Here is a 23495-nt window from a genome sequence, read left to right on the forward strand (position 1 = left end):
TCGTTTGGGAAAGAGATCTAAGATAAAGCCGAATCTGGAAAGCATCAGCGGCGGTGCGCGGGGAGCCGCTTATCACCCCCGCGGTCCCTTTCTGCATCCCTTTACCCCGCAGGGACCGTCGGCGGCGGTGGGGGGGGCGGCGTCCGATGCGTGTGTGGAGCCCCCTCCCCCGCACATCTGGCCCCGCCCCGCCGCATCTGCCGGCACATCTGGGCGGCCGCGGCCCCTCCCCGCGGGCACATCTGCGGGGGGCGGCCCCGGGCCGGGGCGGGAGGAGCGGGCGGCCCGGCGGAGCGCGGCCGGGGCGGGCAGAGCCCGAGCGGAGCGCGGGGGGAGAGGCGGCCCGATGGGGCGGCCGGGCGGCAGCCTGGCCCCGCTCCGCCTGCTGCTGCTGCTGGCGCTGGGGCACGCCTGGACCTACCGGGAGGAGCCGCAGGACGGCGACAGGTGGGAGCGCCCCCCGCGGGACAGACCCCCCCCCACTCCGTGACTTTTCTATCCATCCTTTCCTTCCTCCCCTCTTCTTTCTTTATTTTCTTTTAATTTTCTTTTCAATAACCCGACTCCCCGCCTTGCAGGGAGGTTTGCTCCGAGAACAAAATCGCCACCACGCGGTACCCCTGCCTGAAACCCACGGGCGAGCTCACCACCTGCTTCAGGTGAGCGCTTGCGGGGCGTGGGAAAAGCGCGCACACGCGTGTCGCCGCCGGGGTCGGGGACAGGCGATGGGGCATCGGGTCATCTCCTCCCCGCCCTGCTCGGTGCCACCGCCCCAGGTAACCTGGCCACATCCCTCTCGTATTCGGCATCGCTGCTCTTGCCCCAGTGGAAGGTTTACAAGGGGCGGCTGAGGGAGCTGGGGTTGTTTAGCCTGGAGAGAAGGAAGCTGAGGGGAGACCTTATCGCTCTCTGCAAGGAGTTTGTAGTGAGGTGGGTGTTGTTGGTCTCTTCTCCCGAGTGATAGGATGACAGCTTCAAGCTGTGCCAGGGGAGGTCCAGATTAGACATTTGGAAAAAAAATTTCACTGAAAGGGTTATCAGGCACTGAAACAGCTTCCCAGGGAAGTGGTCAAGTCACCATTCCTGGAGGTATTTAAAAGACAGGTAGGTGAAATGCTTTGGGATATGATTTAGTAGTGGACAGGAACAGTTGGGCTAGATGATCTCAAAGGTCTTTTCCAACCTAGTGATTCTATGATTCTGTGATTCTATGAAAGGTGTTATTAACTTGCTGCAAATGTCAGCTCAAAGGCATCGCAGAAAAGGATGCGTGTGATTTTGACTGCTGTATCTTGGCCATCTATCATTGATACAGTGAGAGAGGCTTCGTGCGACCTGGATGTCTAGAAGTGCATTGGAGCTATAGCAACATCAGTTGTAGTGTAGTCAATGGGACCAATTATATTCATGCCACCCAAAAGACATCACATTTAAGTAGGTGAATTATATGCTCAGAATGAGTAACTTCTGCAGCAACCAGCTCTGGGATAGCCTTCAGCAGAGGCCTCTCAAATTAAGTAAAATTAATCCAGCTCTGAGTTTTCATTTTTCAACTGTGTATTTGAGAAACGTCATCTGTTTCCAGAATAATTTTAAAGCTGTTTTAATGCTTACAAATGTCTGGAGCAGTTGTCAGTAGATGTGGTTTTGAAGCAACAGACACGAAGTCACAAAGTAGCGGCACACACGTAACTTTTACTGATGTCCTCTGATGAGTCCCATTCTCACAGATGAGGTGTTTAATGTATGAAAGCTGCTTCTTGTGAGAGGATGCTTTTTGGGGGCAACTGTGTTCTGCCTGCATGTGTATTCTGCACGTGGCAGGGAGCCACTAACGTATACCAAAAATATGATAGGGCACGTTAATGCTTGTGAAAAGTGTTACAGACATCATCCGTTTCTTTCCAGGCAGTTTTCTGTTTGGCACAAACACTAGGGAGCTGCAGACACACAGTGCAGCAGTATTGTCCCTCTCTCATGTGCTCAGGACTGACTCATGCCCTCCGACAGCCACCTGGGAAGGTTTCACATTGCTGCCTACTTCTCAGCAGCGTTAGCATCCTTACAGCCTCTGAGGAGGGCTCTGCAGGGATTGGAGACCACCCTTCTTGGCTTTCCTCTCTCCTCTCTCCTCTCTCCTCTCTCCTCTCTCCTCTCTCCTCTCTCCTCTCTCCTCTCTCCTCTCTCCTCTCTCCTCTCTCGCTCTGTGAAGGTGAGGTAGAACTTGCTTATAAGGAGCCTTGCAGCACACAGCAGCACACAGCACTTTCTGGAGACAAGCAGAGTGTTCTCAGGCTTTGCAGAGAGGGAGAGTACTTGGTTGAACCTGCAGCATCTCTCTAGTTTGGAAGCAGAGCACTGGGGTGAACAAGGTTGTGCTGAGTGGGGAGTTATTGAGTTATTGAAGGAAAAAGCAAGAGTAGGAGCTGCATAAAGCAGCGCACACGTGACTGTCCTGCTATTTACCGCGTGCCCCAAAATCCATCTGAGCAAAGTTGGTCTGCTTTCTGTTTAAGGGATGAGGACCTCACAGGCTCCCTCGGCTGCTGCGGGCCACCGTGCAGAGAAAGCAGGACTCTGTCCAGCTGCCAAGTCCCACTTGTAATTTCTTTCATCCTTGCTGAGGTATTTCTGACCTTTGGGCTCTGGTTGTGCTGAGCCCTGCCTCCCTCCCCAGCTCTCCCCCTGCGCAATCCCAAGTGGTATTCACTATTCACCCAAACCAGCACATATTGTGAGTGAGCATTTCTAAACTGCTTCACTGCATTCTAGATTGTTTGGTTTTGATTCATGTTTTCAAATCTATGACTGCCAGGTTTGCCTTCCTTAAAAAGAAAAAAAAAAGAGAAAAAAAAGAATTTATATGTAATCATGTGTTTTCAAGGTCTAGACTTTAGGGTGGGGTAAGGAGAGCTCTTCGTCTCCCACTCAGCACACTCTCTTTCATGATGTCCGTATGCAGAAGTGCAGGGCAGCATCTCCAAAACAGAGTTGTGCTGCTCGGAAAAGCAGCTCTGCACAGAGGAAATACCTGTGCTGCGATGTGCTGCTGGTCCTGCCCCTTGGAGGTGCCACGCTGAGGCAGACCAGCAGCGTCACCCACCCGTGATGGGTGATGGTAAGGTAGACCTTAGGAGAAGAGCAGAGTCCTTGTTGCTCCTGGTAGCAAGGTGTACTTTCAGCAGGCATGTGGGATTAACCTTGGCGGAACACATTTTAATTTAAGATTTGTCAATATTTTGAGGTTGAGCCTGTTAACGACAGAAAACTTGCAAGTGTTGACTAATCCTGTGAATGATTCAAGGAGGGTTATGTTTCATAGGACATTCCGGTAGGTGCTTTAGGATTTGATTTTCACAGCTGGAATGCCAGTGAACATTTCAAAAACTACAGTTGAACAGAAACTCATCTGTAGCTTTAGGGAACTTTAACTCCATGTTTTTGAGAAACGTGGTATTCTAATATTTATTCTTACAAAATTTCCTTTTCTATCTTCCTCAACAGTTTTTTCACTGTATTTCATAATGACAATAGTTACGTGTAATACAGTAATTTATATATATTGTTAGAGGTAGTTTAAAAGGATAGTTAATGTCGGTTGTAGAGAGGAGGGTGCTGGCCTCTTCTTCCAAGTGACAGGGGACAGGACAAGAGGGAATGGCCTCAAGCTCCGCCAGGGGAGGTTTAGGCTGGACATTAGGAAAAAATTTTTCATGGAAAGGGTCATTGGGCACTGGAACAGGCTGCCCAGGGAGGTGGTTGATTCACCTTCCCTGGAGGTGTTTAAGGCACGGGTGGATGAGGTGCTGAGGGATATGGTTTAGTGTTTGATAGGAACGGTTGAACTTGATGATCCGGTGGGTCTCTTCCAACCTGGTTATTCTGTGATTCTGTGATTCTGTGCTATTAGCATACACAGCTTTTTTTTTTTTTTAGGTCAAAGTACCTTTTGTGTAGAAATTAAACAAACTAACACAAAATCTCCTGTCATAACACGTTGGGCATAAGGCAACATGAATTTCTAATAATGACCTGCTGTGCAATTAGTTAAATAAAAAAAGAAATATATTTGAAGTCAGATGTCAAAATTCCTCAGGAAAATTAGTTTTCCAAAGCATAAATTCTTGACTGAAAACAATTTTATCCTTTTATTCCTCTGGCTGCATTTTTTAATGAAAATTAGCAAGTTTGCAGAGCGCTTTAATAAAAATAGCATCTTTTCATCACAAAAAATATTTCTTGAATTATTTTTTTACCAGATTTACTCATGAATAAAGATGAGCCAAATGGAGGGCCAAGCCAAAAGAGGGGCCAAACACTGAGAATATATTGGCATTTTTCCCTGTGGTCATAGCAACCTTGTACATAATTAGATGTATTTTTTCCTTTTTGAATCTGTGCAGTCTGGCCCTTGACTTAGTTTGATTTGTATTTTTTTAAATGTTCTTTGTATTTATTTTCATAAGAGTACAGAGGAACAGATGCAGAGAGCAGTGGGAGCTTGTACGATATCTTTTCAGTACAAATCTCATTTGAACTCTTGTATATAACTGCACAAAGTACTTGGTACTAATGGCCCCATCAAGCAGGTACAGAGAATGAGTAAATTCTGCAAATTTGTTGATGTTATAAGACTTTGAATTCATACTGTATGCAAAATTCATCAAATTTGCTGATATTTGGGCAGCATGAGAATATGAGGTTCCAATACTATTACGGTGTTATCCAGCTATTTGAATGTGATGTTAACCTGTTTCACTCTCAGACAGATGATGTGTTGGCATGTTAAATCAAATGAACGTTGCTGTGGTTTTCTTCAGTGCTTCCATGAGTTATCACTTGCATGTGACAGTTCAGTTTGAACATCTTAGCTTCAGTCCTGTTCATTACAGTCCTTCATTCATTTTCATTTTAAGCAGTGTACATTGATTCTGTGGTCCAGAAGGAAAAGCAGTGTCTGGAATAGGCATCCCCTTGCTTTATCCTGATTGTGTAGCTGTGTTCCTGTAAGGAGACGGTAGGGCTTATGCTGCTTCCAATGTCAGGAAGCTTAACATCTAGTCAGGTACAATTTATTAATTGGAATTGCTTCCTTTTTAAAAACCAGCAGAACTTGATCACCTTATTAAGTGCTGTATATTATGAAAGCTAACTGTTGTATTCAGGTGGAATTCAGAGAATATAGAGAAAATTATTCAGAAAGACCATACACAGGCTTAACAGGCTTGTGGGAGCTGTTTACCCATCACTAGCTGGAGGAAGAGTCAAGCAGTAAGCAGATGGGAAAATGAGAATATTTATATCCCCTGACTGTGCAAATCTCTTAATCTACCAGACACTTAAATATTGTTGAAAATTTACTTAAAAGAAATCATTTTACTCCTTTTTAAGAATTTTTGAAAAAAATAAAGGGCTAAATTAAGGATTGTGGCATGCATGAATCAGGCAGATGAAAATTTGAACCTGGATCTGCATAGCCTGAAAGAAAAATTTAGCCATTTCCTTCATGGGGAAAGGGCTTTGTTCTTTTATTCAGTTGAAACTATTGGTCTAATTCCTGGGACATGATGAGATGCATCCATGGGTGCTGAGGGAACTGGTAGATGACACTGCTAAGTCAATAGCCGTCATATTTGAGAAGATGTGGCAGTCCAGTGAAGTTCCCACTGGGTGGAAAAGGAGAAACTTAACACCCCTTTTTAAAAAACAAAAAGAGAAAGACCTGGGGAAGTACAGGTCTCAACCTGTACTCAGTCTCAACTCAGTACCCAGCAAGATCATGGAGCAGATCCTCCTGGAAACTATGCTATGGCACGTGGAAAATTAAGAGGAGATTGGTGACAGTCAACATGGCTTTACTAAGGGCAAATCATTCCTGACAAATCTGGTGACCATCTACGATGCTGCTATGGTGCTGGTGGGTAAGGGATGCCAGAGGGACCTGGACAGGCTTAAGAGGTGGGCCTGTGCAAACCTTATGAAGTTCAACAAGGTAGAGGATGGATTGAGAGCAGCTGTGAGGAGGACTTGGGGTGTTGTTGGATGAGAAGATCAACATAACCCAGCAATGTGTACTTGCAGCCCAGAAAGCCAACTATACTCCAGGCTGCATCAAAAAAGTGTGACCGGCAGATCGAGGGAGGTGATTCCTCCTCCCACCCCCGACTCTGCTCTGGTGAGATCCCACCTGTAGCACTGTGTTCAGTTCTAGAGTCTGCAGCACAGGAAGGACGTGGATCTTTTACAGCAAGTCCAGAGGAGGGCCATGAAGATGATCAAGAGGGCTGGAGCACCTCTTCTTTGCAGAAGGCTGAGAGAATTGGGCTTATTTAGCCTAGAGAAGAGAAGGCTCTGGGGAGACCTCATAGCAGCCTTCCAATACTTAAAGGGAGCTACAGGAAAGACTAGGAGGAGCTTTGAGCAGCCTGATTCAGTGGAAGGTGTCCCTGGCCATGGCAGGAGGGTTGGAACTGGATAAGCTTTAATGTCTCTTCCAACCCAAACCATTCTATGATAATTCCCTCTCAACTTGTAAATAACATTGACTAAATCCATTGACAAAACTGACTTTTTCAAACAAATAGACTAATGACCTGATGAGAGAAAATACCAATCTTTCTTTGACATCATGGTAAACACTCTCTACTTCCTGCATGTTTTTCTGATGATGAAGTGTACTGGTTCATCAAGGAACATATTATACCCGAATTTTCTGTGATGGTGATGTAGAATGCTTCTGTCTCTTCCTTATGCAGGAACAGCAGGGATTAGGAGATGTAGAAAAAGAAATCTTGACAGAGTAGTCCTAGCTAATGACAGTAAAATCTTTGTCAAGGCGAGACAAACTTTATGTGTTATATCTGCAAATAAACCCCATGTTGTCAGGCTTAGATCTTAATCAATAACTTTTTTGGTAGTGTTTCACAAGCAAAAGCTTTTTTAAATAGGATAAACGCATTTCAAAGTAGGTTGTCTGCTTCTTCATCTCATAGTTACAAGCTGCAAGTACCTTACAGAAACCCTGCCTACATTTCAGGTTTTAAATTTTGCTCTGAAAGGTTGCTCTGCACTTCATAACAAAAAGACAATGCACATGTATTGCAGAAGAGAATGCGAGTATACTTACACACTACTCAATTCTGATGCTAACTAGAGATCACATGCCTCAAAAAGCATTTCTTTTTACTCTCTTGAATGCTGATACTGTGGTGGAGCCTACTACTTTCATAGACTGTATCATTTTGCACATTCTTAAAAGATAAAAGTAATTGCAAGTAAGTTGGATTGTAGCTGTTTCACAAAGAACAGCACTTTCACTAATATGCCCGTGGGGACCATATGCAATTCCTGGTTCCCAGATACTTGATGAGAATGCTGCAGAGCTTTCCAACAGGAAAAAAAAAATGCTGTGTACAGTTTTAAAGCTTTCAGACGGAGTAAGCAAGAATTACGTTTTGTCATCTTATCTTCAGACTTTTATTTTTAGACATTTCTTTTTTATTGTTGCCGTTGCGTTTCCTCTCTGAAGTTTCGCTGACCATTTCAATTTTAACAGAGTTGAAAGAGCTCCAATTTATATGTTACGTTGTAACAGTGAAAACAAGAAATTTATCTGATGAGAGCAAAGTACTGCTTCTTCTCCAGTTATCTTGCAGGGAAATGCACTCTGTAGTGGAATCTTGCTGAAACTTTACGAGAGGATATGATTTAGAATTGTGTTTTAGTTTTAGAAAACTAAACATACACAACATCTACAATTCCACATCTGCCAAAAGAGTTTCTTTACATTTCAATAAACTAAGAATTCTTTTGCAAATAGGCCAGTGGTGACATGCCACGAGCGGCTAACTCTGTGCTTCACTCAGGGTAGCATCAGCATCTGAAACATGCCTGCATAGACTGTGAGCACTGCTGAAAAGAGCTGTGGTAATGTTTATTGGTAATCAGATTGAAAATGAGGAGCACCGTAACTTATTAGTTTATTTATCCTATGATGAAGCCTGTGAATATACACATAGTACTGGGCCTTTTGAACTCCATATCAAACCATCATCATGAAAACGTTGTGTTCAGCAGCTCTGTGATGTGGCACATCTATGGAAGGAGTGCTGCTCTGAAAATCTCGTTAGTACTAACTCTATTAATTCATTCACTAGCAGTGTTTATGAAGAGATGCAACGTAGATAGGTGTTCCCTTAGTTAAAAAGTTTTTGTTGTCTGTTTTATATATACATATTAAAAACATCTTCCTGGAAATTGCCATCACAGGTAGATTTTCATACATGTATACGTAAAATCTCGCTTCAGTACACCACTTTTCTACAAAACAGTGTATACTACAATGATACTAAGATGTTTTTCCCAGCTTTCCTAGATTTTTTTTTCTCGCTATTGCTTTAGAAGTAGCACTTTAAAGTTTCATGGTTCTGATTGCAGTCAGACTTTAGTTTGATTCAATTTCCTTTGCTATGATTGCCAAGGAAACAGCTTACTCACAGTTACTGAGACACATTGTGAATTATCGACCAGTTAAGAGTAACAGCAATGCCACACATGTGTCTGTAGGTTTCCATACAAAATTTAGGTGCCATGACTTTCTGGGTCACTTTGCTGTCTCAGGCAGTAAGGCTAAAGATCTTAATTATTTATGAATTTTTGTGAGGTTAGGGAGGGACACTTGTGATTTCAGCAGATGTGGACGCTACTGGTTTGAGAAAAGCCTTCTGCAGCAAAATGCAGTGCTTCAGTGGGTTTACTGTGAAGTGTCTCCTCTGTAAAGCCAGTTCACTTCAAAACGAACCAATATAATTAATGATATAATGAACCAATATAACTAATGAACTTTCAGAACATTTTGTAATTACTCTGAGTGGTACACTGAGGTAGGAAGTGCTACAGTTAAAGGATGAGGTCTGGCAAATGGTTGTTTGTGTAGTCCAGAAGTTTTTGATGTTCACATCAAAGCAGTATAGAGAATTTTAAAACTGGCAAGCCCAGAACTTTATGATAAGTGCCCTCCTTACTGGTTTGATCAATAATGAAATCCAGGTGCATTGCATTATGGTTTTCATCTACAGAATACAGGGTTAAGTTTGAACTGACTTTCCTGGGCATGTTGTCTAGCTCAGAGACTCCAGACAAACAAAATGGTAGCCCCAGGGCCTCCTGTGGCTGATGCAAAATATGTAATAAATACAGGCTGCCAAAGGGAATAAGACTTTTGTAATTATCATAAGTATTGTATATGCTCCCTAAGGTCAAGCTGCTTTGTCCTTAGAGAAGTGGTTGCATACTCCCTGGCTAACAGCAGGACATTATTAATACTTGTATTACTTCTGCCATTGTGATAGAGACCTGTTGAGCCGGGCTGTTCTATGCTGATTGCAGTCAAAACAGGCAAACAGAAAAAGCAAGAATGGAAAGATAAAGATAGACAGTGGCAAGGAAGAGAAAATTAAAAAAAAACCAATATGGGTGTGGAGCAGGGAGAAAAAAAGCAATATAGACATAAAAAGAGAAAAATTCTATCTTGCTGGTGGTTTGTGTGACAGATGCATGTGTGATAGAAGAGAGGTAATCACTCCCCATTTAAACGTTTCCAGCCCTCTATTTAAGTAGAAGCCAGGAAAACAAAACATCAGCCAAACCCAAACAAAACCACACATGCACGCACCCCAGGGAGGATGCCTGGTCTCCCAGCTATACTTGAAGCTAAGGTACAGGAGCTACTACATCTTCCCATGACAGCCTTTCCCCTTCTTTCCTTCCTCAGCTGGAAAAACCTCTCTTCCCCCTCTGTAAAGAGCAGGTCCATATGGGGGCAGGAGAGACACCTTACAGGTCAGTATCTAAATTGCTGGTTCAGTCTTTGCTCGGTTCATATTGTCTTCAGTCATTGTCATAGCCCAGAACTACTGGGAAGCAGTTGAACATGAAATATTTAAACTATGCTTAGAAAAACAGATCAGGCTTATTAGACATCCCAGACAAGACAAGATTGCCCATTTTCTGCTGTGAAAGAGCTTTGACAGAGCACAAGAGCATTTGGGCAGCAGTTCTTTCTGAGGCTTCTGCAGTGCTTGCCTTTCTTTATGTCACTGCATGTTTGGGAGAGCAGTTCCTGCATGTGTGCAACAGGGTCACACAAAGCAGGTATGTGCAAGATACCTAGAAGGCCTGTACTGCTGATTTACAGATACCTGTACTGCTGATTTACAGATGTTCAGAGAAACCTCACCTGGGATGTATCACATTTTGGTTTGTGCTCAGGCTTGTGCAATCCTGGTCACTTAAGGTATGTGTGACTTCAGGTTTTTGTTGAGATTGTGCTGAATTCTCACAACCTTGAGTTTAATCTTTTGTCTCCACCACAGTGCCCTGAGATGACTTGTCTGTCAACGTGTGAGTCATTGCTGAGTGTTCAATATCAGTGTCACTTCAGCTGGAGCTGTTGGGGATGGCTTGCTTTGTGCTAAGTCAGTGACAGGGAGCAGATCTGCTCTGGAGACCTTTGCTTGTGTTGATTATGTCTCCTACAGACCCATCTGGGACACTCCAGGGTTCCTCTCTTTAAAATTCATGATTATTAGGAAGCTGAGAGTTGTGCCTACCATGCAAATAATCAGAGCTGACTTTGATTTACAGATAAAAAAAAACCTTTCCCCAAATTCTGTGCTGATTTTTTTCTCTCTGTTTTCCATTTTTTTGTTTGCTCAGTTTCAGTTTTCAAACTAATGGTAGCTTCTTTTGTAAACTAAGAGTAGCAAATGTCACTCTACTGCTCTGCTTTGCTGTCTCTTCTATGTTGTTCCAATTGTAGGCAGAAACAATGGAAAGCAGAATCCTATAGTGCTGACTTGGTTTCTTCTTGGCCTGGGAAAAGAAAGCAATTTGTTTGCATCTCCTTGAGGGTAGCTCTGTCTAAAATTCAAAGAGAAAAACAATTTCAGTTGCAGACAGTAATCTCAGAGTTCAGTTGTGTTCGGAAAATCCTTCTTGCATGGTGTTTTCCATCATGATGTGTTGATTTCATTGCTGATTCTGGTTTAAAAAAATACATTTAGCATACATCCATCTAGTAAAAACCTGTAATTCTAGGGTTTTTGTTAAATTTGAGTTCTAACTACGTACCTTTTAATTTTTATGATCTGTGCTGGAATTTCAATAAGGTGTGATAGACAGCCATTATATTCACTGTATTAATATTAGCAGCCATTCAGTAGTGAATGCACATCAAACAGGTTTTCTCTCTTCAAATGAGCTCAAGAGGTGTGTACACAATATCTTAAGTGGGAAAGAAAGGAAAAATCAAAGCTGTGATCTGAGTTTTCAAATGATTTGTTCTTGGAGAATGAATAGGCTTATAAGTCAAAGGCAAGTTAGTCTATAGAGTGGGTTTGAGGATATATAGGACAACATTCACCTGGGCTAGCAAGTGTACAACAGAAATAGCCTTTATATGGAGAAATCAGTAGCGCATAGCTTCCAGTGTTAAACAGCAGCATTCAACAGTTGGCTTCACAGTCTCATTACCCTCCCTCAAAGGGGAAGGTTGACCACCAAGTTCTCCATAACAGCATGTGTAAGTTGAAGAAGTTGGATGATACAGTTTGCAAAATGGATGAAGAAATACATGAAGTATTATCGTAGTATTTTATGAGTAATGGGTAAGTGCTTACAATTTAGAAGTTTGTGAAAACACATCAAAAAAGTATGTTCAGAATTCTTTTTATAAGAGAGAGCAAATAACTTTATTGGATGTGTTATTTCATTGTAAATAACTTCCTGCCCAGAGCTCAAGTGTCTCAGTGGAATGTTAATATCTCTATGATCACATTCAACACGTTTAATATATGTTGTAAATCTGACATCTTGCCTGTTCTCAAGATATTATTATCATACTCAGTTTTCATTATGGAGTTTATTATCATAGCTGCACCAAAAAAGCAGTGTCGGTTCCTAAACATTGCTCTCTGGAATTCTGACAAAACCCCTTAGTTTAGAGATTATTGCCTTTGAGAGTTGAAATGAGTTATAATTCAAACAAAAATAGCCAAACTGAAAGTTATTTAATCTTTGTAATAGCATCTGTGGGAAGAATAAAAATGGGTGAAAATGGAGTTGAGGGTCTTTGGTAGATCTTAGTGGTTGAGAAGCAGCAAGTGAGAGAAAGACTTGAGGGACCAGGGGTCACCAGAGCTACTGTTTGGTAAAAGCTTGATCCTCCTGGGGATCTGTGCTCTTAACTACAGCTTCCTAAGGCAGGAGCAAGGAGCAGTGGCAGAAAGGCATGCTGGCAGTCTGGGCTGATCTCTGCCTGCTGCTTGGAAATCTGTAGCATGAAGAATCCAGCTGTGGTTGGGCTGTTGGTCTGCACGGTGGCCCAGACAGTTTATGAGCAAGAGCTGCTTCAGGCTGTCTCATGTGCCTCAGATGTTGGCTTCTTGATATATTACATAACATGCTGCTTAAATAGAAGATTTAAAAGAGTGGGTTTTGCTTAAGCATATGCAGAAAGGTTGTTTTAATGTATATCTGGATTTACAAAACTTATTAGGTTTTTTTTTTAGTTTGTTTTCTTTTTCCTGAAGAAAGTGTATGTCTGCTTCACTGGACTTAGTACTCCCTGGAGGCTACAAATGCGTATCCAGAGAGCAGTTGGTGAAACTGCTTTAAATGCCAAAACTAAGAGATGAAGAGCCTATAGCAAATGGCTTGGTTTTTGCTTTTTTGGAATTTGCATGGAAAAATTCTCATTTCAGCTTTTCTGATTTCAAAAAGAAGAAACACAGAATGGAATATGTTTTAAAGATGGACACCGTGGGATTCCTTTTTATTCTACCTTGTCTTCTAGCTTGTCTGATGGCAAAACAGAGGATATTAAAAATGTTACTTCTGAGTATCTTTCCCTGCTTACTCTCACCCTTCAGCTCCCCACATTCTTCCTTCCAGACAAAACACAGTAAATTAGGAATGAGGGAGGGAAACAAGACAATATGACACTTACCAGTTTTTAGACCTTTCTTTTAAGAGTCTGCTTCAGAAGTCCAGGCTTCATCTGCCCTTTCTGTATTCAATCAGTGGGAAGAAAGGGAAGGAGTTATCCTTCGGGCCAAGTTAACATGTCTTATTTCTTCTTAGTTTTAAAATTGGTTAAAGAAAAAATGAAAATTTCGCTGTGGTAGGACCTGGTACTGAGCTTTGTCCACAGATGTTTTATAAAGACAGACCTGCATTCCTGGTATCTCCTCTGGATCAAAGTAGATTCAAAGTGCATTCAAACCTTCTCTTTGTATCTGGTCTCAAATTAGGCCCATTTCCTGTAGAAATGTTCTTGTGTGGCACAGGAGCTCAAGAAAACTACTTGGCATGCATGAATGTGTTTGCAAGACTGTTACCTTCTTGATTGTTTTTAGAAGCTTGTCTGTGTTAAAGAATGGCTCTTTTGGTCCTCTGCATGGGCCCTAAAGATGCTGAAGGAAAGATTTGCAGAGGGCTGCATTTACATAGTTCTACTGACTTCCCTGAAGGACAACAATTTTGGAATTCATAATTCTTCTTAGAGTTCCATGAATAAAAGAACTCAAAAAAGTTGTTATAGCAGACTGAATGCATCTTGCCACCAAGGAGAGTTCTGTGCTTGACTTTCCAAGCTAAGTTTATTGTTCAGAGTCTTGTTTGTACTGTTTGTTGTCCTCGTGCTGACCTGTATTTGAGTTGTAGTTTTATGGAGCATGCCTGGAGGGGTACTTGACAGTGCCCCTCTAGATTTACATCAGTGGGAGCACTGTGATCCTGGGAGGCAATGTTGTTTAACCTTAGGACAGACGTGCCAGCAGTTGAGTTGTAGTTCTAGATCCTGGGTTAAATTTCTGTGCTCCTCAAGGAGATGTATCGTGCCAAATACTGCCTTTAGTTACGTGCTATTGTTTACTACCAATGTCAGTATTATCTGCTTCTCCAGCTATAAAATGGAGGAAAAAGCCTAATTTATGCCTCACAGACAAAGGAACTTGATAGCTTATACTGAAGATGTTGTATTACTGTTATAGCGAAGAAGGTCGTCATAAATCGAATCTTCAAATAACTTGCTGGACTTTGTTTGCTTATGGTGATTTGTTGTCATTCCAGTTCAACAAAATGCTACTGTTTGAGATAAGAGGAAAAAATGCTCCCCTTTTTGAAGTATATTTTTTCATATCCACTGAGAGACAAATTAGATTTTTGTGATGTTTTCTTATGTTGCAAAAATATCCAGAGTATTTCCACAGTGGGAGTAAGCTAATGGTACATCACTGGAACATCTCCAGTGAAAATAACTGTAGTAGAGTGAAAAGAGCAGCAGAAAACAAGTAGTCAGCAGCAAGAATGGCTAACATGTACACATATGTTTATTTTCACATCCTCGTTTGCAATATGGACTGCTGGATATTTTTAAGTACCAGGAAAAAGAGACTTCAAACATTTTCATTGACCTTGCAGCCATTACAGTTACAAGTTGTTCCAATGAAAAGAAAATTGTTCCAAGAAAATTTCTTTAAGGACTTATCAAAGATTTAGTGTAGGGCAAATGTATCTTCAGGATGGAAATAGAGGAGAAATTCCTTTTAATTGTGTCCTAGGACTGAAGACCCTGGCTGTAATCCATATTGTCCGATCTGGTGCTTTGCTCTGTAGGTCTTCTCTTTTGGAAGAAAGAGCCAAATTAATATAACAGTCCGTTTTATTAAATGCTGTCTTGACTGTGCTTCTTGGAAATATAATGTCTCAGAGGATGAAAAGTTACAGCAAGTGTTTATTACTAAAATCCAGCCTCAGTTGCAAGAAGATTGACTGTTTCAAAGTACTCAGTATCCTGCCTGCTACAGTGGGATGCATGTGGAAAAAAAAGGTGCAAAGCAGCATCAAAGATCTGGAAAAGTCTGTGTCGTATCTTACTCTGGAGGCAGGTGATTGGTATTTGTGTGAAACACTTGAGAGTGTGAGTTTCAGTAGTCCTTCCACCTCTGAGTTGCCTTGTTAACTAAATAGGGCTGCTGTGGGGAAGACCTGGACCGTGAGTCCTTGCATCGCGCCAAGTTGCCCTGTGATGATTGCAAAGAGAAGCAGAGGCTTCCAAAATTTGGGTCTGGAAGTCCTCAGTCAAATGTAAGTTCTGAGACTGGGTATCAATAACAGAATCAAAAGATACTTTACTCCTTTTTAAAAAAAAAATCTTTTGTAGGAAATACATAGTCCATTTATATAGCATGAAAATAAATCTGTTTGTGAGCAGGGCTTCTTTGGAAGAGCAGTTCTTGATAGATACAGAAGTAGACACTAGCCTCTGTTCAAAATAGATTTTATTTTTTAAATGGCTAAACTGCAGACTGTAATAAATTTCAAGATTTTTCCTTGCTACTGGAGACAAAATGAAGTTGGTAGTCTTCGAATGCACATTTCCATCTTTTACTCCATAGTAGGAAGACATACAGCATTCGGAACTCCCTGAAATGTTTTAATGGTATCTTTATGAAGTGTAATGCTTAGTCTCTTGGAGAGAATAATTTTTTTTTGGCACCCCTTCTTACTGAAGCATGAGTTTTACAAGTAAGTGCAAATTTTTATTTTTTTTATTATTTGGTAGCAGCTATAAAAATAACAAGACGTGTAGAGCATGACAGCTTATTTCCCTACTTTACTCAGACTAAATGCATTATTTTTACAAGTCTTTGAGAGGCACAGACACCTACTAATTTTTGTTTGCATTGTTTATAGTAAAAGTTTATTACTTCTGCTAACAAAATCTTTTATTAAAAAAATCTCCTTAAAAAGTAGATTTTCCACAGTGTACTTTTTCTATTAAATGCTCCAAGGTTTTTCATAGGCTGCAGTTGGATGGTTAGTCATTCCCTTTATGAAGTTAGTGTTCAGATGGCGGGTTACCACAGAGCCCTCAATTTTTCCCCTTACAGCATAAAGCTGAAAATCATAACAAAAGAAAATTATTTATAAACTTAGCATCTCAACTGTTAATGTTAGGAAGGTTCTAACAACGTCATAGTAAACTCTGTAATGGCAGAGCATGAATTCTCTTGGAAGAAGTTTATGTTGAGATATGACAGCATATGCACATAAAAATGCTACGCAAATAACTGTTCTATCCATAACAGCAGGAGTAACTTGTGTTTGGTTTTTAGTGCCTGTGAACAAAAAAGTATAGCTAGAATCAAAACCTGTTCTGCAGCACCAGTGAAAATTGCATGTGTCTCTATTGGCTTTGATTGAACTTCTCTAGATTTATGCTTCTTTAAATGATAGTGAAAATGAGATTAGGCCCTGGAATTCTGCTTTTGTGAAATGCCTCACAGTTCCCTTCATCATGAAGTAATTTGATCATATTCTACAAGGAGTCATTTAACTCAGCAGTTGTTGTGCTTGAGCAATTAAGTTCTGTTTTTTAAGCACTTTTCTGTCTCACTATATATTTTTAAAGTTATTTTTGATTGCAGGTAAACAGAATTTAAAAAAAAAACCAAACAAACGCAACAATCAACAACTGTCTTGTGAAGATCAGTGTAAGTTTATTCTCAGCCCTGTGAGGCCCAAAGGAATGGATCATCAAACCATTTGGCTGCTTCACACAATCCATTTTGGTAGGAGGCAGATGCCTATGTACCATCTGAGGACCTGTGCTCAAGTAGAGGGGATAAAAGATGAGTAAGGGTCGGTTAATTCCTGTATGTGGTAGCACCTTGTAACTTACTGACAAGAAGAAAAAAAACTCACAACTGGTTACAAATCTCCTCTGTCCACTTTTTCTTTTTTATCTGCTTGCAAATATTTTAACTGTGTTAAACAGTGCTGCAAGTGGGCGTAGAGGTAGAGAACACTTGAACCTTATCAGGAGTCTGGGGAGTACATGTAACTCTGCCAAAGCAGGAATTGGATATGCCCAGAAGGGAGAAGCCCCAGCCAGCACCAGAGCAGGGCAGGATTACAATGTCCTCACTACAGTCCCTCGTAGTGTGCTGTGTGATGTGGTACGGTGGGGTGAGTCTGAGAGGATATTAAAGACATGGATCTTATCACAAATACAAAGATGCACAGGTTTTGAACAGAAAATTAATTATGGATCATTTCCATGCTAGGGTGTCTGGAATTGGAAATGCAGAGATACAGAATGAGCATCCCTGAAACCCCCAATCTGCCAAAGTACTGTAGTAAAGAGGACAAAGCCCATTAATCTGAATAAATGAGGGGGAAACGATGTCTTTGAAAACTCTGAGATTTTGCTAGAATTTGGAGAACAAACTGATGCAGGATTTGCCCTGGGTCATCCAGAACCATGAAGAGCTGCTCTGAAGTGGTGCTTGTTCACCAGTCTCAGAAAAGCCAAGGGGTGTGTGTCTTCAGGAAGAAAGTCACGCATTTTCAGTCTGCTCTAGAAATGTCACTCCAGGCAGACTTCTTTAGTGTTTTCCTAGAGGAATATATGCAACTGCTGGAATGTTTGTGCTTTTCTAACACTCTTGCTTAGTGGATCATCACCTCTGGTACTTAGATCTCTGGGAATGAGAGAAAATAAATAGTGGTCAAAACTTGGCAGGAATTGATCCCCAACAGGGATTACCTAAACCTTTTGCTGTTCCATGTATCATTTAAAGAGGCAGCTTGTTTTAGGTAAAATAAATTTATCTGGCCCAGTGGGAATATTGAGGTAATTGTCTCTATCAGGAGGTGGTGCTGGAAGAAAAAGGCTCATCAGCTGCAAAGACACTGGAGGAAAAGTCTGGTACAGGAAAATGAAGAGCTAGAAATCAGAAAGACAAGTGTGATAACATAGTGTATGCAGTGAAGTATTTTTAGTAGTGGTAAGAAAATTTTAATACTACTGTGTAAGCCCTTGGTGAGACCTCAGCTGAAACAGCCTGTGCAATTCTGGATGTTAACTTGCAAGCATGAAGAGTCACACCTGGGACAAGACTTTCAGAAACCGATACAGCCCATATGATGGGAAAAGGGAAATGGTTTAGAGATAAAGTGAAGCAGCACCACTCTTGGAAAGGCACAAGCCAGTCCTGGTTTAAAAGTTGTATAGCTGTTTGAGTGACAATGAGTACCAAGCTTTAAGACATTGATCTTGTTAGGTGTAGTCCATATTGATGTGGAAATAGGACTTTTAGGTTTGGAACTGGTTTGCACTGGGAAGTCTGGACATCGTGATAGGTCCATGCAAGCATTTATATGCAAGCACCTAACTTGGAGAAGTTGACTTCCCTCTGCTCTGTAGCTCATATACTTTCACTACGTTGCAAACCTGTGTGCAGATGTTGAGGCTCTGGAGCAAGTCCAGAGAAGAGCAACGAAGCTGGTGAAGGGGCTGGAGAACAGGCCTTATGAGGAACGGCTGAAAGAGCTGGGGTTGTTTAGCCTGGAGAAGAGGAGGCTGAGGGGAGACCTCATTGCTCTCTACAACTACCTGAAAGGAGGTTGGGGAGAGGAGGGTGCTGGCCTCTTCTCTCCAGTGACAGGGGACAAGACGAGAGGGAATGGCCTCAAGCTCCGCCAGGGGAGGTTTAGGCTGGACATTAGGAAAAAAAATTTCACAGAAAGGGTCATTGGGCACTGGCAGAGGCTTCCCAGGGAGGTGGTTGAGTCACCTTCCCTGGAGGTGTTTAAGGCACGGGTGGATGAGGTGCTAAGGGGCATGGTTTAGTGATTGATAGGAATGGTTGGACTCAATGATCCAGCAGGTCTCTTCTAACCTGGTTATTCTATGATTCTGTGATTCTATGATTCTTGTAAAAAGCTGATTAAGCTGGCTAGACTGAGCCAGCGTATTCCCAGCTTGCATGGGAACTGCTAGTGCCCCCCTCACATCTTGTCAGCAGACCCCAGAACATGGTCATGCTTACTCCAGCCTGGAGGTGTTTGGGGTCAGCAAAAGTGAGCCATTAGGGACACCCGTACTACCCTTCATATTTGCACTAGTGTGTTGAGGTTTTACTACTGATGACTTCTGCAGGCTGGAAATCCTCAGTGTCACCAGTGTCCTCGTGTCTTAGTATCTGGTGCTCCTTCCTCTCTGGCGTTTTGACTGGGCTTTCAGCTCTGTTATTGAAAGTAGTAAACGTGGGAAATCTTATCTCTTGTCTGAATGACTTCCATAGCTGTGCTCAACATCCTGTGATGGTGCTGTCTCTTTATTAATGTCTCCCTAGTCATTGTTAACATGGAACAAATATCCCTGGAAACAAACAAAACAAGGAAATATAGAAAATATTTGTTATAAACCAGAATTGTGTTTAAATAGAAAGTCTTCCCGAGGAGCTAACTAAAATGCGCTTAGATCAGAACATGCTTTGTCTAGCCCTGAATGTTGACTTTTCCTTCTGAATCCTAGCGAGATAATGTGGGCTTTTTAAAAACATCACAGTCTCTCAAATCATGGTGAGTTTTTTGTACAGAATGATTTAAAAGCTGAAGTGGAGTCAGAGCCTTAATGTCATCAATGTGCATAAATTCTTGAAAAATTAGATTTTTAATTAGTTAACAGTATTCTATTGTAGTCAGTTTTGAGAGTGGATAGAGATGTTTTGAGTATGCTTTTCTCAGTACCTGGTCCACGGATCTGAGTATCAAGCATATAGTATCTTGAGGGATACAATTTCAGGGAATAGCATTGTTTAAAGAAAAGAACAGTTATTCTTTATGAAGTTGTTCCAAGAGGCAGTTTTGAGATTGGATGTCTCGAGACACATGTAAAAAGAGAACTTTTTGTATGCATGCTGCCTGTTCAAATCCAATCTGGAGGCTGCTGGCATACAGTTAGGGGTATTTTGGGTTTGCTTTCTTTCATTAGGAGAGCAAAGAGATGGGTTGTTTTGTTTAGGTGACTTTCACAGATGCTTGTTACTGAATAGTAACAGTGCAAAGACTTGACCTGGAGGTTGACTCTCCAGTGACCCAAGCTGGAATAACTAAGAAAGCAGCAGTTACACCAATAAAAGCTTCAAAAGAGTTGAGGTTTGAGAAAAGGGAGATCGTTGCTTATAAGAAGAACTGAACCGATGCCAGCAGAAAGCTGATACAGGAGCGACATGAGTGATATTATCTCCCTAACAGACGTGACTGTGTTACAGAGGCTGCAAGGTCAGACCTTGGGTTTGCTTAAGGGCACAAGAAGAAAAAATACATCCTTTCCATAGTACTGTAAACAGGGATCTGAGACAGGGTAATTAGTGTTATTGGAATGAGCTCTCTGCTTTGTGGAATTTCTTCATGTACTTCTGAACCAAGAAGCAGTCTTTGGAAAAATAACTTGCAGCAAGTTTTAAATGACTCAGTGGTCAGACAGAGAGAGGTGATGTCTGTACTTTCCACCATGTGCATAGAAGCTGCTCAATCTAGATGATTTTTACCATGAGTAGGATCTTACTACAGAATGAGGATTTACAGGATGAAATCAAGGCAAACATGTCCCAGCCGTCCACTTAACTTCCAACCCAACATTTAGAGCTGTTTTCCCCTTACATTCTGTATTTAAGTGTCATTACCACAAATACCAGGGGAGCTGGAGCAGATTCTGCCCTTTTTATTACTATGTTTGTAGTCCCTGGGACGTGAGTGAAGGACAGTTCAATTGTGAGCCACAGTGGCAGACCATCTCCAAAGGCATTCTGGTTGCTTGATGGAGAGAAGCCCAAGCTTTCCAAATATTTGAGAGTTAATGACACATTTCATGCTAGAAATAGTCACCACGTGAGTGAGTTATTCACTAACTGCAAGGAGGGCTCAGGGGTACTGGAAGATAATTTTAGAGTATTGCAGTCACCTAGGTACTTGGTTAAGTCTTGTGCCATGTAGTGATGCTTCTGTAACTTTATATACAGATCAAAGAGAAGGGAAAAATACCAATAACCGATACCAATGATTTTTTTTCCAAATTCTGGGGGAATTGTTAGGATTTAACAACCTGACAAGTCTAAGGCCAGGAGATAAAATGCACTAGATGAACCATTATACAGAAAAGTAAACTAGTGGATTTTAGCTGATTGGTCTTGTTGCTTGCAAATTTATTTAAAAAAAAAAAAAAAAAGAAAGGATGCTGCTATGATCAAGTTACTTGCTGTGGGTCAATGTGTTCCCAACTGCAATGTCAAAATAAATCAAATCCTATGCCTAAATACCCTGAGTGTTGCCAGGGCTACTGCCTGTGGAGCTTGACAAGACACAAGGCAGCAGCAACTGATGTCCTCAGTGTCACTGAGAAGCTAAGCCACCTTTTCAGGTGGATATGGTGGCTGGAAACACTTCTGATGGTTGTGTTCTATGTGTTTTATCTGATCCTCCCATTTTACCTTTTTCTTTTTTTTCTTTTTTTTTTTTTTTAATTCTCTTTTTCAGTATAGAAATGAACCTGAATATGTATTTTGCTGTGGCACCTACTAAAGACACCTGGAAATAATCCAGTTGTAATTAGTTGTTACAGACTAAGAGCAGTTGCTCTGTCTCATTCAGGATTTGAAAATATAGTTCCATTTCTTAAAATAACTGTATCTCATGCTGTGATTTTGGCAGGGATCTCTATAGGGGGTACAATTTACCAGAAATGGGTGGAGACCTCAAGAAACATTAACTTTCTTGGAGAAGTCTGAAAAGACCAAATATTATGGGAAAGATTGGAAGAACACAAATTATCTCTAATCTCTTGAGAGATATTAGAAATAAGGTTTTATATATGATGCCTCATATCTATGAACTGAAATGAAAATCCAAATGTGAAATCAGGGCCAGGAAGCACTTTGTATTACTTAACAATCCCTGATAGCCGTAATTTATACCTGGGTTACAGGGAACTTAGAACAGTGTTTTAAGCAGTGACAGCTGTAAGCTTGCTGTAATTTTTCAGAAAAGGCAAAATGAGGGAAGAGTTGTAATTCTAGTGGATTTGGGGACCTCTGTTCTACTTGTCTTAAATGTGACCCCAATACATGCTGCAGAATGAAATCAAGCAAGGAACTCTGTGCTCTAAATAGCAACTAGTTACGTTTTCTTAAATCCCTAAGGAATGCAGGATTTGGGGGTAAAAAAATTGCTCTGTTGCTATCTGATATAAAAATTGCTTTTTCCTCCAATATAGATTAGTTTTTACCATTTCACAATCTCTTCCATGTAAAGGATTTTTAGACACAAGATATTTGTACATTTGTTGGGTTGTTTTGTTGTGGTATTTTTTCCCCCAAACCAGGCTGGTCCTTTTAATTTCTGTTACATAGCACTAGTGAAGTAAAGGAAGCACCACAGGGGCCCTGAGGACACGAGTGGTGTTTCAAATTCAGGGGAATCCAGAGGAGCTGTAAATCCTGTAAGAGGACATTGTGAACATGGTAACTCATAGTCTGAGGAAAGCTGTCCTGAACCTCCCTGAATACAACCTCTGGCTTGGTGTGCAGAACCACCCTCCACACAAATATTATCCCTACATCCTGCTGCACGTTTCCCACGGGCTGGCAGCGAGAGTACACAGCATCCTTATTGAGGATACTATATTTTATTTTCAAGCAACAAGTCTAAACCCTATCTGTCCCTGATAATAGGACCTGGATCCTGCTGATATCAGCGTCTCCCATCAGTTGGCATTAAAACTCACTGGGTGGGGAAGATATGGGTGGAAGGTTATGTTAAGTGCCCACGAAGCCTTAGCAGTGATCTGTTTTGAGGAACAAAGTGGTATTTGCTGTGGGATAAAAACCTAAATTGTTTGCGTTTTCACTGACATTTTGCCAGTGGTGTTTTAGAGCTTAGACCACACAAGGAAAATGGTGTTCCAGGATATATTGCCTCCTTAAAGAGAGACTCTGAGACTATGACCTAATGTTTATAATTGTAGGAGTTATTGAGAGTCAATTGAAAATGCAAAATTCCCAAGTGATTGCATTTATCGGTTGTGTGATTAGCATGCTTTTGTGGAGCATAAACAGCTGAACAAACCCAAATGGTTGAAGCAGTTCATAGGGAAAAAGAAAATTAAAAATATGTCAGATTTTGTTGAAAATATAGGTAAGGCATGATTTAAACTCTGCTTAGAGAGAATGATCAAAGGATTTTTTAATGGGCTTTTCATCATTGCTTGTCTCCGTAAATGTCTGAACAAATACAGTTTACTTGGAAACTGATAGGAATATGGATAGCATCACTGTACTTAGTGGGATTTTACACATTCAGATACAAAAGCTCTCTTTATGGATTACTCAGGAGAAGGTTTGGTTTTAGCAAAGTGCTCCTAAGATGAGCTTTACTTTTAGCATAAATATATTTAAATATAGCTCTCTCTCTCTCTCATTCTCATATATATCATAAATTTAATATACTACATATGTAATCTTATATATTTTTATATCTATTTTTATTATTTTAAAATATATATTTGTAAATGAAATCTCTTCATCCTTTCCTAAAGCACCATGTCATAGCATTGCATTTGTGTGAGTCTACCAGAAGTTTCTCTGGGT

General features: G+C 41.1%; 1 protein-coding gene across 1 annotated transcript in view; it reads left to right on the forward strand.

Annotated features, from left to right (window-relative positions):
• Window positions 1-293: 293 nt before the first annotated feature.
• Window positions 294-23495, forward strand: part of CCBE1 (collagen and calcium binding EGF domains 1) — a 102110-nt gene continuing 78908 nt past the window's right edge. The window contains exons 1-2 of the mRNA XM_069880634.1: window positions 294-447; window positions 579-659. Coding sequence (XP_069736735.1) covers window positions 347-447; window positions 579-659 — 182 coding nt within the window. The 5' untranslated portion in view covers window positions 294-346. The remainder of the gene's footprint in view (window positions 448-578; window positions 660-23495) is intronic.

This window comes from Phaenicophaeus curvirostris, chromosome Z (assembly GCF_032191515.1).
Source record: "Phaenicophaeus curvirostris isolate KB17595 chromosome Z, BPBGC_Pcur_1.0, whole genome shotgun sequence".
NCBI classification, from domain to species: domain Eukaryota; kingdom Metazoa; phylum Chordata; class Aves; order Cuculiformes; family Cuculidae; genus Phaenicophaeus; species Phaenicophaeus curvirostris.